Source organism: Ostrea edulis, chromosome 8, assembly GCF_947568905.1.
Source record: "Ostrea edulis chromosome 8, xbOstEdul1.1, whole genome shotgun sequence".
NCBI classification, from domain to species: domain Eukaryota; kingdom Metazoa; phylum Mollusca; class Bivalvia; order Ostreida; family Ostreidae; genus Ostrea; species Ostrea edulis.
Window position 1 is genome coordinate 4527974 of NC_079171.1, and position 13987 is coordinate 4541960.

At 35.2% G+C, this 13987-nt stretch overlaps 1 protein-coding gene across 1 annotated transcript; it reads left to right on the forward strand.

Annotated features, from left to right (window-relative positions):
• Nucleotides 1-365: 365 nt before the first annotated feature.
• On the forward strand, nt 366-8592 carry LOC125678014 (uncharacterized). The gene is made up of 5 exons (XM_048916122.2): nt 366-599; nt 1990-2202; nt 4416-4471; nt 6183-6338; nt 8553-8592. Exons 1-5 carry the CDS (start codon nt 477-479, stop codon nt 8590-8592), a joined length of 588 nt encoding a protein of 195 aa, XP_048772079.2. The 5' UTR covers nt 366-476.
• Nucleotides 8593-13987: the final 5395 nt, after the last annotated feature.

The window sequence follows — 13987 nt, forward strand, 5'->3', positions numbered from 1 at the left end:
CATAACACACAAAATATCCCTTTTTCAGTTGTATATCTTGAATATTTTTTTTAATAGAACATGGGACTGTTATATATCATTGGATTTGTTAAAAGTACCATTTGGTCAATATTTGTTATGGGTTTAATCATATATCTTGATGTAGAATGCATTATAACATTAGCAAGTATGAATTATCACCAATACTGTGAAAATGGCGTCTGTATATGGAATTTTAAGGACACTTAATTGTGAAAATTGGGCAAAATATCAATGATATTTGAATTGGGAATGGGTCCGGTTACCAGACCTCAAAATAGGGAAGGAAACCCCCTCCAGACTAAAGGGAAAAGCATTATTTTATCAGTTTAGGACCAAATTTCTGTCCATTTTCCAATGTATGATCTTGTCTGACACAAATAGGTAAAATCTACATTCTAAATCTGCTGCTATGACATGTCTGAATTTCTTTATTTGCATTCAAGGTATTTGAAACGATGCCTTTCGAAGTTGACCAGACGATAATCGAGAAGTATACACACCCACCAACCTGTACAGTTGAAGAAGTATTTAAATCACCTATAAAAACCCAAGTGAATGTGAAAGGCATTCTCAGAAAAGTAAGTATCTTGAGTTTTTATATGTCCGTCGTAAGATGTTGTGTTATGGCGTGCGTCCGTCTGTCCGGGGTCATTTTAGTTTTCCGCACTTTTTTTTTTTGCCATCTTTGCAGCTATTGCATTGAAACTTGGTTTATTGTTTTGTAGTGAAGAGTTACAGTTCCAGTTCGCGTTTCGGTGTGATTGATTTATTTTTGCAAGAGTTGTGCTACTTGAACTTAGAAGAATTTTCAGTTTTCCGGACTTTTTATACCCATCTTTTCAGCTATAGGATTGAAACTTGGTTTATTGTTTTATAATACTTGCGAGTTCCAGTTCGCGTTTCAGTGTGATTGAATTATTTTTGCAAGAGTTATGCCCCTTGATCTTAGAAAAATTGAAGAATTTTTCAGTTTTCCGGTGGGTTTTTTTTTTTTTTTTTTTTTTTTTTTTGTATTACATCTTTGCAGCTATTGTATTCAACTTGGTTTATTATTTTGTAGTAAAGAGTTTCAGTTCCACTTTCTGCTTCGGTGGGATTGAATCGTTTTTGCAAGAGTTCCGCACCTTCATCTTAGAAAAATTTAAGAATTTTTCAGTTTTCCGCACTTTTTCTTTGCAGATATTGCATTGAAACTTGGTTTATTGTTTTGTAGTGAAGAGTTCCAGTTCCAGTTTGCGTTTCGGTGTGATTGCATTATTTTTGCAAGATTTACGCCCTTTGAACTTAGAGAAGAATTGTTCAGTTTTCCAGACTTTTTATAGCCATCTTTGCAGCTATAGGATTGAAACTTGGTTTATTGTTTTGTATTATGCTGCGTTGGCGTTGCTCTTGTTCACTAATAGGGTCAAGTTCCACCTCCTCTGACAAAAGGAAATGCAGATTTACATGGAAGCTTCCTGGCATACTGCAGAATAAAGTTGTTAAAACCATGGCTCCAAGGGATTTCATGGGGCCACAATAGGGACAATTATTGTTTATAAACAGGGGTCTGATTTTTCCTCTTTTCAGAGGAAATCCTGTGATTTCCTCAATTTTCGAAAAAATGAAACACTCTGGATTTGATCAAAGTGGCAGAAAATAATATACTTCCAGATAAGGTGAGGTGTTTTCCTCCCTTTTGGACCAGTTTCCCTTTGATTTCTGAGGAATTCAGTCATGTCCCTGATAAAGGAAAAACCTTTCAATATCTTCTCAAGAAACATTCAACCAGAAAAGTTCAAATTTTCACAGAAGCTTCCTTATATACTGCAAATTGAGGCCACAATAGAGCATTAAATTCTCACATGCGAATAGTAATAGTCTCTACATATGGGTTATGGTGACTCGGATGAGCGATGTTTGTTGTAATGCAAAGCAGTGCTTGATAGAATAATTGTTTTACAGACATCTCTTGTTATGTTGTTACAGGCATCTGACATAATGGAATCTCCAAACAGTGTACGCAGGGAGGTCACTCTTGAATCCCTTGAGGGCTCAAGTCGAATTGTATGTAAATTATGGGGAGAAAAGTCGGATGCACCTTTGCCCCCTCCCGAAAACATCATTATCATATCCAATATGGAAGTTTCTTCATATCGTGATGTCTTGCAACTCAACTCAACAATATTGACATCAATTCAGGCAAGTTTATCATTATGTTCCCCAAATAATTTCTGAAATGCTGACATTTAAGCGAGATTGTTGACACTCTTGTATTAATAGAATATGAACTTACTTGAACAAATTGTATGTAACACTTGAGGCCAATTCAACTTAAATAGTGGATTGTCATCCAAGGTCACAAAAAATATGGTACGCGTGTGAGGATTCAAGTTAAAGTGTATGCCCCGTCATGAATAAGGCCAGAACTTGTAGTGTTTGTCATGTCTGTCTTTCGTCCTTCTGTTTTTTCTTCAAACTTTGCGTTTAGCTCAGGTTCTAAGCTCATTTTAAAGAAACCATTTAAGATAATTTTATTTAACCTTTACACACTTACTATGAACATATTGAAGATGTACATATGACTTTTTGAAAGTGTTTGGACATTTTTGGAAAAAATTACACGTAGTTCAGAACTGTGTCATATTTTCCCTCTGTCATACTGCGTTTAGCTCGGGTTCCAAGCTCATTTCTACCAAACTATTCAAGATAATTAATTTTATGAAACCCTTGCACTGTTATTATGGACACATTCAAGATGTACATGTAACTTTTTGAAGTGTTCGGATACATATTAGTGATAGCGATTCAATTGTGGCATTATTTTCTGGTCTTGATCTTCCCCGTGATCTTAATCTCACTTTTCCTTATATGGTGTTTAGCTCAATTTCAAATCCACTATTGACATTATTGTAATAAAAACTTGTACACTCATACATGTATATTAGTAGTAGCTATTCAATGTGGCTTTGGCTTCCTTCTGACCTTTACCTCACTATTTCTGATGTGATGTTTGGCTCAGTTTTGAAGCAGTTAATGAGTGCATTTCAACCTTGCCAGATATTTTCCTTAATTGCACTACACATTTTGAGACTGCAGCTATATTATAATAACTCATCGAGAAGAATCTCGGTGCATAGTGTTATATCCATGTATATAAATATTACAAAGGTCAACATAGGAAATAAATTGTTTCACCACATAATAAAAACTTGTGGAGTAATGTTGTAAGGTGTATTTAGTTCAAATGCTCAATATTTTGTTTCATTTAAGAAAAATTAAATGTTTCAAAAGTGGAACAATCAAGTTTAATCCAATAGCTCATTTGAAATGTGCATGGTGCTATCAATTCTATAAATTGTATTACCGGTAAGAAAATACAAACTATCGGCGATAGCGCTGAATTTCGGACACAAGGTATAGGCAGTCTTCTTGTCAGTGTCAATCAAATCTGTACTTTAGGATTGTCAAGCACCTTAACACTAGAATTTTCTTTTTGATTGAGATTTATTTCAATTTTCCGTATTCCCTTGTCTTTTGTCATCTTCATAATGAGTGTGTTCCTCACTAAAATACTTCTCGATGGTTGTGTAGAGTCGCCATATTTCTTACTAACATGACTAACATAAGTCGTACGTAGAATAGTGTATGTTATTCGGAACAACTTACTAATAAGATAAGATACTGTACGACCAAGGGGCATCGCTACAAAAAATATCTATGGTTCCGTAAAGAAAACAATAGTACGGAGTTGAACTTTGTTTTCTGATATGCAATTTAAAGAATAACATTTTCTACTGAAATAATCACTTGCCTCGGGCAATCGGACAACCGTTAATGTCGATCCCTGATTTACAGAGTGACAAACTACAGAACAACATTATAATATTGCTGGGAATGGTGGGAAAGTTTTATACAAATTAATTTATAATTAGATCTGCGACGGGGAGTGGGTAAAAGTAGGACGTATAAATAGGCGCAGTCAATGAAAGAAGATGGACGATTTTGTGTTGAAATAACATGATTCACTTTACATATCAAGCTCATTGATTAATAAAGGAACATATCACAGAAAATGTTGACTACGCGAGTATTTTTCTCTTGTCAGTGAACAGAGTCTCATCCATCAGCAGTTATCAATTTACCACATTCTTGATCTTCTATTTTATTGGTTCAAAGTCAAACTGCTTGATTCTAACGAAATATTGTCCGTTTCACATCTTGAAAAAGCATTTCACAACAGCAAAACTTGAATCGGTATTCGAGTGAGGACACAATAAGAGAAATTCTTTCTACAGTTGTTTACATCTAGGGGACAATCTTTCAAACTTTCAGAGAGCATGAATATATTTTAAGTTGAAACTGCAGACCTTTACAAGAAATACATGTAGTTCTACTGTTTTTCTTTGATACAGGAGACAACAGAGGACATTGAATTTACTGGGGAAATTGAGGGTGTCGATTTCAGGAAGTAAGTTTGTTGTATATTGTAGAATTTTACCTCAACAGAGTTGAACACTCAAGTTAGCTGTAAAATTGTACCAGACACACTGTACCATTCAACATTTTTTTCAGAGGATACAAAATTTGCAACTACACTCGAGTGAACTTCTCTGATCACATGTACATACCTTTACATTTTCATGCCCCAAAAACTGAAGATTCAGGAGCATAGATAGATTTTAACTTGTGCATTTGCCTGTAGCAAAAACTTTAACCTTGATATCTTTTCAGGCATGGTTTTCTTTAGCTTTAAAATGGAATTCCACTATGCATTGTGTCTAATTCCGATAATAAATATCAATTTTCGCTCTGCATTCAAAATCACATTTTGTCAATATTTTTTCCGATTTTTAGCTTTTCTGATTGTCTGTCTGTAAACTTACATTTTTGTCTTCTCTAGAACCGCTCAGCCAACTTTAACCAGACTTGGCACAAATCATTCTTACGGGGAGGGAATGCAAGTTTGTTGAATAAGGGCAACACCCTTCTCCAAGGGAAGATGATGACAAAAGAGTGAAAATGCACTGAAAATTGTTAAAAATCTTCTTCAGAACGAGCTGGCCAATTTCAATCAAACTTTGTACAATTCATCCTTGGGTGAAGGGAATTCAAGTTTCTTCAAATTAAGTACCAAGTCATCCTCAAAGGGGAGATAATCACAAAAATGCAAAAATATGGTGGAGTCTATTAAAAATCTTAATGAAGAACCACTCAGCCAGAAAACATCATGTTTACATGAAAGCTTCGTTACATAGTGCAAATTTAAATTTGTTAAAATCATGGTCCCCGAGGGTCGGATGGCGCCACAATAGGGAAAACCATTTTACATGTATATGTATTGGAAAAAAATCTTCGTCTCCAGAACCAGCTGTCCAAGTTCAATATAAATTATCCTTGGGTAAAGGGAATAGGAGAATCCATTTTTAAATGTGTTTCAATGGGAAAAGTGTTTAAAAATCTTCTTTTCAAGAACCATTGAGCCAGAAAAGTTGAAATTTACATAGGAGCTTCCTGACATAGTGCAGAATCAAGTTTTTTAAGTCATGGCCCCTAGGGTCGGTTTGGGGCCACAGTAGGAAAAACCATGTTTACATGTGTTTTTATTGGAAAAATCTTTAAAAATAAACCACTGCTCCAGAAAAGTTGAAATTTACATGGAAGCTTTCTGACATAGCGCAGTATCAAGTTTGTTAAAACAGTGAGCCGGGAGGGGCCATAATAGGGGAAACCATTTTTACATGTGTCTATATAGGAAAAAAGGTTTCTGGACTCTGAGTCAGCATACCACATAGGCTATCCATGGGGTGAAGATAATCTTCATTGATTTTCTGATGAAAAGTTCAAAGGTCAAGCATGCTGGACAATGGCATAGGAAAATGGTTTCCAGGCTCTAAAGAATTATCCTTTCTACCTATATTCATCATATCACACATATGGACTATCAAAGGGAAGCCATGTGGACTACCAAAGGAACAAACATGATCTATGTTGACTTTGCAATCAACAATTTAAACCTTGAGCATGTTTCCCTTTTCACGTAGAATCATTACAATTATATTTGAAGTATGCCCAGGGTTTCTAATCAGCAATGCTTACTGTACCTCTTGTTTTCATAGATCTTGTCTTTGTTATTTGCCACCAAAGACAATCACTAAAATTAAAGAACACTTTTTTTGTAGAGATTTCAGCTACATTATTGTAGCATCTATGTCTACAGAACCACCACCTTGCTTGAAAATAAGAACGGACCAGCTTGACAGAATCTTTCCATCACAAAAATTTAAACCAGGCATTTTCGTTAAAGGGACAGCTAAAGGACTTACAGTTGTTGAAATGTAAGTATTGCATGATATTTAGACCATAATAAAAAAAAATCTAGATTTTTTAACAATTGTGGGAGGGGAAGGGGGGTATTTGTGCCCCCCTTTGAAGAAGAGGGGCATATTGCTTTGCACCTCTCGGTCAGTAGACCATTGTTGTCCGCTCAATATTTTGAGAACTATTCACTTGATTGTAATGATATTTCGTATGTGGGTTGATTATGAATATTAGAGGACCCCTATTGATTTTCAGGTCAAATGGTTGAAGGTCAAGGGTCAATCCTCTCTGGATATAGGAAGATACTGTTTGCTCAATATCTTGAGAAGCCTTCACCTGAAGGACATCAAACTTGGTACACTGGTATATGTACATCATTAAGAGTAGATGACCCCTATTGAGTTTGAGATCACATGCTCAAAGGTGAAGGGTCATACTGGACATAGGGAAATACTATCTGCTCAATATCTTAAGAATCCTTAGCTTGACAGACATCAAACTTGGTACGCTGGTACTTTGTAATGAGTAGATAATCCCTATTGATTTTAACGTCATATGGTCAAGGCTCATACAAGACATATGACATGTAGGACGTAGCAAAATATTGACCGCTCAATATCTTGAGAATTCTTTACTTGACGGACATCAAACTTGGTGCACTGGTACTTAGTAAGGAGTAGATAACCCCTGTTTATTGAGGTCACATGGTCAAGGGTTGAAGTGGACATAGGAATATACTGACTGCTAAATCAAACTGGGCACTCTGGTATATCCTAAGGAGTAGATAACCCCTATATATGTTAAAGTCACGTGGTCAAAGGTTGAGGGTCAAATTGCACATAGGAAGATACTGTGTGCTCATTATATGGAGAACCCTTTGTTTGACAGACACTAAACTTTGTACACTGGTACAGTATAAGGAGTAGATGACTCCTATTGATTATTAGGTCACATGGTCAATTCTCTCTTGACATGGGAAGATATTTCTCCGCTGAATATTTTGAATAGATGATACTACTATCAATAAAATGATGTTTGTGTGTAACCCTTTTCAATTTTGCATTATGGGGGCATATGTGTTTTACAAACATCACTTGTTTATTTCTAATTTCTTGATTACTCCTCATGCCAATTGAAAGATGTCTGATGTTTTTCCAGGTCATCTGTAACCGATCACAGTTATAGTATCAGTTAATAAGAAAAATTGTAAGCCACAACTTCTTATTCAAATCAAATTAGATCACAAAATCAAAAGTTAAGGAAAAACACCATGTATAATATTTCCATGGGCGTATTCTGTACTCTGGACGGTGCTCTTGTTACAGATTTACTCAACTTCACGAATTGCAAAATACAATAAATAGGTATGGCCTTATCAGGTGTTCATTAAAAGAATCCTTGGTAGAGTAGATAACCAGACTGTTCTTTGACTTGGTCGTTCATTTATGACACTGGTATGTATGTTTGTTTTCAATATATGTATGAATTAAAAAAGGCAGGTCCACTTGTGACAGGTGAGAGGGGATGATAACCTATCAAGTAATTATATCCCCCGCAACAAGTTGTGGGGGGTATACTGGAATCGGGTTGTCCGTCCGTCCGTCTGTAGATGCAATGCTTTCCGGGCTCTAAAGCATTATCCTTTCAACCTACCGTCACCATATCATATATATGGACTACCCATAGGTTGAAGATGTTCCCTATCGATTTTGGGGTCCAAGGTCAAGTGCACTGGACATCGAAGTAACAATATGGTTTCCGGGCTCTAAAGCATTGTCCTTTCCACCTACAGTCACCATATCATATATATGGACTACCCATGGGATGAAGATGTTCCCTATCGATTTTGGGGTCAAAGGTCAAGTGCACTGGACATCAAAGTAGCAATATGGTTTCCGGGCTCTAAAGCGTTATCCTTTCCACCTACAGTCACCATATCATACATATAAACTACCCATGGGATGAAGATGTTCCCTATCGATTTTGGGGTCAAAGGTTAAGCGCACTGGACATCGAAGTAGCAATATGGTTCGGTTTGTCATGCCATTTGTTTTTTACACTCAGAAAAGAGGTAGTTTATACCTATTACCAACACCCTTTGGGAGATTGGGGTAAGCGGGGGGTATTCTTAGTGAGCATTGCTCACAGTACCTCTTGTTTTAATTAATTTAATAGACATTGTGTACTAACTTGAATACATATTCAAATTTTAATACTCATTTTCATTACAGGAAAGAATATAACCCAAATAAAAAACCAAGAACAGAATAATTATGGGCCAGAGTGCATGAATTGGAAAGAATATAACAAATAAAAAACCAAAAACAGAATAATTATGGGCCAGAGTGCATGAATTGGTTGAGCAGAGTGGTGCATGGATCTCGTGGGTTTTTTCTTTTCTTTTTTACACCTTTTTTGTTTTTTGTCATTGAATAACCATTTTTATGCCTTTATTTTCAAATAGTAAAGATACTTCAAAAATATTATGTTTTTATACGCCCATCTTATGACGGGACGTATTATGGTATGGCGTTCATGTCCGTCCGTCTGTTAGCTTTTTCGGGTCCGACCCGTAACTTAAATACTACAAGGCCTAGAATCATCAAACTTTGTCTGTAGATACATCTTGTGTAGAAGGTGTGTCGCACATTAAAACCAGGTCACTGTGACTTTTCATTAAGAAGATATGGCCATATCCGTCCGTCTGTTAGCTTTTTCGTGTCCGACCCGTAACTTAAATACTACAAGGCCTAGAATCATTAAACTTTGTAGATACATCTTGGGTAGAAGGTGTGTCGCACATTAAAACCAGGTCACTGTGACTTTTCATTAAGAAGATATGGCCATATATGGCAAAAACTTGTCCGGCTCATAACTTGAAAACTATTAGACATAGAATCACCAAAATTGGTCAACTAATGCATCTTAGGTAAAAGGTGTGTCACATCCTACTTTAAGGTCACTGTGACATTTAATTAAGGTGATATAAAAAAAATGTTTTAATGGGTACAATCTATACTGTTAACAATATGTGACGGGTGTATCATGTGCCGTGGCGGTGCACTTTTTTTATTGTAATGTGTATTTCTAATCTGTTGACCAGGTTGTTTTGGTTTTTTTTTGAAGAAAACCAATCGGTTTTGTTTTTGTGTGTGTTGTAACTAGACAGCTGACATATTTTTACTTGCAGTCTGTTGAAGTTGGAAATCTTTATTTTTCTCACTTTTTTTTTAATTGAAAAAATTTGGAATGTTGCATTATTGGAACAAATATTCTTGCTTTTAAGGAAAGTCCTAGCTGCAGAACTGTAGCTCTCTGAAAAAATATTTTGACATAACAGAGAACTACAGATCCACCCCTTGTAAAAACCTTCGATTTATGGCGCACAAAAAGCTGTGCACGGTTGATGCCTTATATCGTTGTATTCTTTAGTTACTGTCTCGTAAATTTAATATAAAAAAATTCTTAACATATTTTCCTACTATACTTGTGTCTAAACATACCTTCAAATATTCATTAAAGCCCCACATGACATGAAAACTCCCAGCTTCAAATCATTTCGTTTGTTGACGTAGCCATGTTAGGTAACCGGGTCAATTCGTACCCTGTTGTTGTTGGTATATATTCATAAAATTCGTTAGATGTTATGTATTCGCTCTTCATTTATTATCAATACAAATAAATTATAGAAATTAAAAAAATAAAGTTTTTCTAAAGGTAAAATAAGCTCTTGATTCATGAAAATGCTACTAAAAGCCCTTAACACTCGTGTGGCAGGGATGGAGACCGGACCAGAATAATAAAAGCCGCATTGCCGTGAGTTTAGGTGTTTGAATAATTATTATTTAAAGGCACTGGGATGATATATTATTTAAAATATTTAGCTAAAATATTTGTGAGGATATTAGTTTACATCTAGACGTTATTGTGCAAGTATGGAAATTAACCAGGATTCGAATTGACTGGCTACCTAACATGGCTACGTAAACAAACAAAATCATTTGAAGCTGGGAGATTTCAGGTCGTGTGGGACTTTAATGAATATTTCAAGGTATGTTTAGACACAAGTATAGTAGGAAAATATGTTAAGAATTTCTTGATATTAAATTCAAGAATACAACGATATAAGGCCTCAACCGTGTGCAGCTTTTTGTGCGCCATAAATCGAAGGTTTTTATAAGGGGTGGCTCTGTAGCTCTCTGTTATGTCAAAATATTTTTTCAGAGAGCTACAGTTCTGCAGCTAGGAAAGTCTGCTTTTACGTATCCGGTTTTAAATGTTAAACACCGACTAGAAAGTTCCAGTTATAACTTCTTTGTTTTATGTTTGTAGTTTACGAGAACTGTACGAGTCAAATTTAGCATTGAAATGTGAATCTTAGATATATTTACCATGAATTATTATAGTGTGAAGTCCTCACTAGCTCCAATGGTACAAAGCAATGTAATATTTACATTGAAAGGCTCATAGGCTTAAAAGGCTCATAGCTTGCAATCTAAGCCTGAACAAGTTAAAAATCATACATAGGTGTCATCCTCACAGTGGAATTTACACTCAAGTTTAGAGAGTGTTTGGTTCAAAGAAACCCAGAATTTTAAATCCTCAGAAAATCATCAGCAAAGTTGTGGAATATTTGAACTCTTCTTCACAAGTACTTTCAAGAAACAAAATTATTTGTACATGAGCTGTAGTTGCTAAAATCTACATATATGTTACACTATATTTCTTTTGTCTATAACTATGAGATGGCATGCATGTATTTTAATGTATTATATGATTGATAGCCAAACAAAAAAAGAATAACAAACACACCACAAAAATTGTGAGAAAAAGGAAGGGTGGGGGTGCACCCACTCCTTGTGTTCTAATGTCTGGTAGGACAAAATTTTCAGTATGTTTTACATATATATATACATGTATATTGTCATATTCTGTTAATCTTGATTTTAAGACTGTATTTGCTGTTACAATTTACTATTTTCAAAGTGTGCAAAGAATAATTGTGAAACTTGAATTTAAATATGGGGGTTTACATATTCAACAGACCATTTTGCAAAATATCTCTGGTCAACTATGGTAAAATATGTTTTTTTGTTAACCTTAGATACAATTCTAAATATGTTTAAAGAAAAACTGGCATGTAAACAATTTAGATTTTGAGAATTTTTCAAAATTGCAATATTCTGTGATTTTTTTCTGAAGGATGTGCGCAGATTAAACAGCAATTATGTATGTTTTCAATTGAATATCTTTAAAAATTCTCCCAGTAAATGAATAGCTATTGGATTTTATATATTATAGCTTAATATGATGTGCTTTGGTGCATATTTTTAATAAAACATGAGATGATGCATTTTTGTGGTAGAATTTGGCTTTTGCATTTGGGGGTATATGTGCTCTGTACCACATAGTATAAAAATAAACCTGCAAAGGTATGTCTTATATGGGCTTTTTAGTTTATGAGTTGTTAAATTTATTTAAATAAAAAGAAAAATTGATTGACAGAAATTTCTAATAGTATTTACCTACCTTAAAATTTTGTGTACATTATACAAGTGGCAAAAAGTTTGCTGATATTTTCTGTGACCATGACTCCATGTAAAGATTGCATTAATGACCGAAGATTGCACAACAATGCAGTTATAAACTCTTGAAAGTGTTTTCACTGAACTGTTTTCACAATGATTAATGGACACACTTTTACATTGATTGCTGTACATTCTTCAATAACGATGTTTCTACAATAATTAATGAGCACACTTTTTCATAACCAATTATACTGATTATCCCACTAACCCAAGGATTGTATAAAGTAAAACTTAAACGGTACCAACTTTGATGCACCACATGCGCATTTTGACAATGTCTCATCAGTGATGCTCAATCGAAATGTTTGAAATCCGAAATAACAATAACCTTAATAGAGCCATTTTGGGGGAAAGATGGTGCCAAAAAAGTGGAGTTAAATTCCTCTAAGGATAAGAGCTATGCATGAGAGAGATAATCCTTAATTTTGAAATGAATTTCTAAATTTTTTTCTTGAGTAATTAATCATTTATATCTTTAATAAAAAAAAAAATTGGAGGGACCGAATCGTCGAAGCAAAATGGGCCGAATCGACCATGGGACGGACCATCTAGGGACGGATCGACGTGACACCGACATTTGGAATGGAGATTCACATCACAAGTCTTAAAAATGCAGGTTACGGGAAGACTGATGTGTAACAGTCCTTTCTGGTAGAAGCCCTAAGTGCTAGCATCGATCTACTGTTGAATCCATTCGCCAAAAATATTAACGTCCCACATGATTGAAATATTCTCAACGAGATGAAAATTAAACTAATAATCAATCCTTACACTTGGAACTATTCACGATTGTGACTTCACGTTGGTGGCTATGCCCGTTTCTACATTTCAGAAAACTCCCTCTGGTAATTAAAGATGTAGAAGAATTTGGGTTATATTCATATCTACGCCTGTCGTGAGAATATTAGACTTCGTGTTTGTTCTCTGAGATAATTGCAGTCTTCACGAAAACTATTTAGCCAGAGGATACTAGATTTCGCGTCGACCTAGTAATATAAGAGTACTCGACGGCCTAGTAAAAATATGACCATTGCTATTCTTTCATTGTCTTGCGCCAGTAGATTTTTTCTGAGGTAGTGAATTTTGTGAATATACTAGCCCTCAGGGTTACTGTTTTCAAAAAGTTATAGCGAAGACTCAGAGGGAGACTTGAAAGTTACATGTAGTGATGATAGATCCGTGGTCATATATGAGAAGCAATGCGTCATCATGTTCCGTTCTACATAAGAAGTAGTTCTATTGATACAGTAGTTTCGTCTACTCTGTTCCATTGTGAATGGTGTCGTGTGTACTTGTAAGAGAGTTCCTAATGCTTGATGTTATTTACTGGAGGCTTAAAGGGAAAGAGAAAGACATTTATTTGATTCTGGAGAATGGTAGACCTTATTGCATGGGCATAAGAGAGTTCATAACCCTCAATATTTAATGGAGAGTAATTTAGTGCAAAGAGAAGGACATTTCTTCCACAGGAAATCCATCATAAAAAATTGTCTTCCTGTATTTAAAACGTAAAGCGCCTGTGATTTCTTCCTAGAGAACGGAAGACCTTCTTATTGCTTTGCAATAAGTCTCTAGTTAAGGTCTTCCGTTTCCAACGGAAGACCTTCTAGTGATTCTACTGTTTATTATTATTATTATTATTTTCCCTTTCGTCTCCTAGACCGTTGGATGGATTTTCCTGAAACTTTCACAGGTTATAGATAACGATGGTACCTCGAGGCATTTTTTTCATTTTTTCAAAATTCACTTCCGGTCGCAAGATATGTCCAATTTTCCTCTTTTTACAAGATATCTTGTCCAGCGTTTTTCTCAGAAACGGTAAAAGATAGAGTCACCAAATTTTCAGAGTTAATAGATCTCACTTCGTAGGCGTACAGTATGGGGTTAAGAATGTCGGCCGTCACTTCCGGTCGTCACCGGAAGTGATTAAAGGAATCATGAATTTCAAACTTTTTTCTTTCAAATTGAAACCTATTTCGGTTTACTATATCTCGTTCTAATTCTCAAAAAATGTTGACCCCACCGGAAGTTGAATCTTCAACTTCCGGTTATATCAAATAAAGACTATTCATTATCTC

Bases quoted from the DNA above. Each gene is read 5' to 3' on its own strand.
- LOC125678014 (XM_048916122.2), top strand. From the start codon at position 477: ATGCCTTTCGAAGTTGACCAGACGATAATCGAGAAGTATACACACCCA. The intron at 600-1,989 runs GTAAGTATCTTG...ATGTTGTTACAG, and splicing joins TGAAAGGCATTCTCAGAAAA to GCATCTGACATAATGGAATC. The intron at 6,339-8,552 runs GTAAGTATTGCA...TTTTCATTACAG, and splicing joins GGACTTACAGTTGTTGAAAT to GAAAGAATATAACCCAAATA.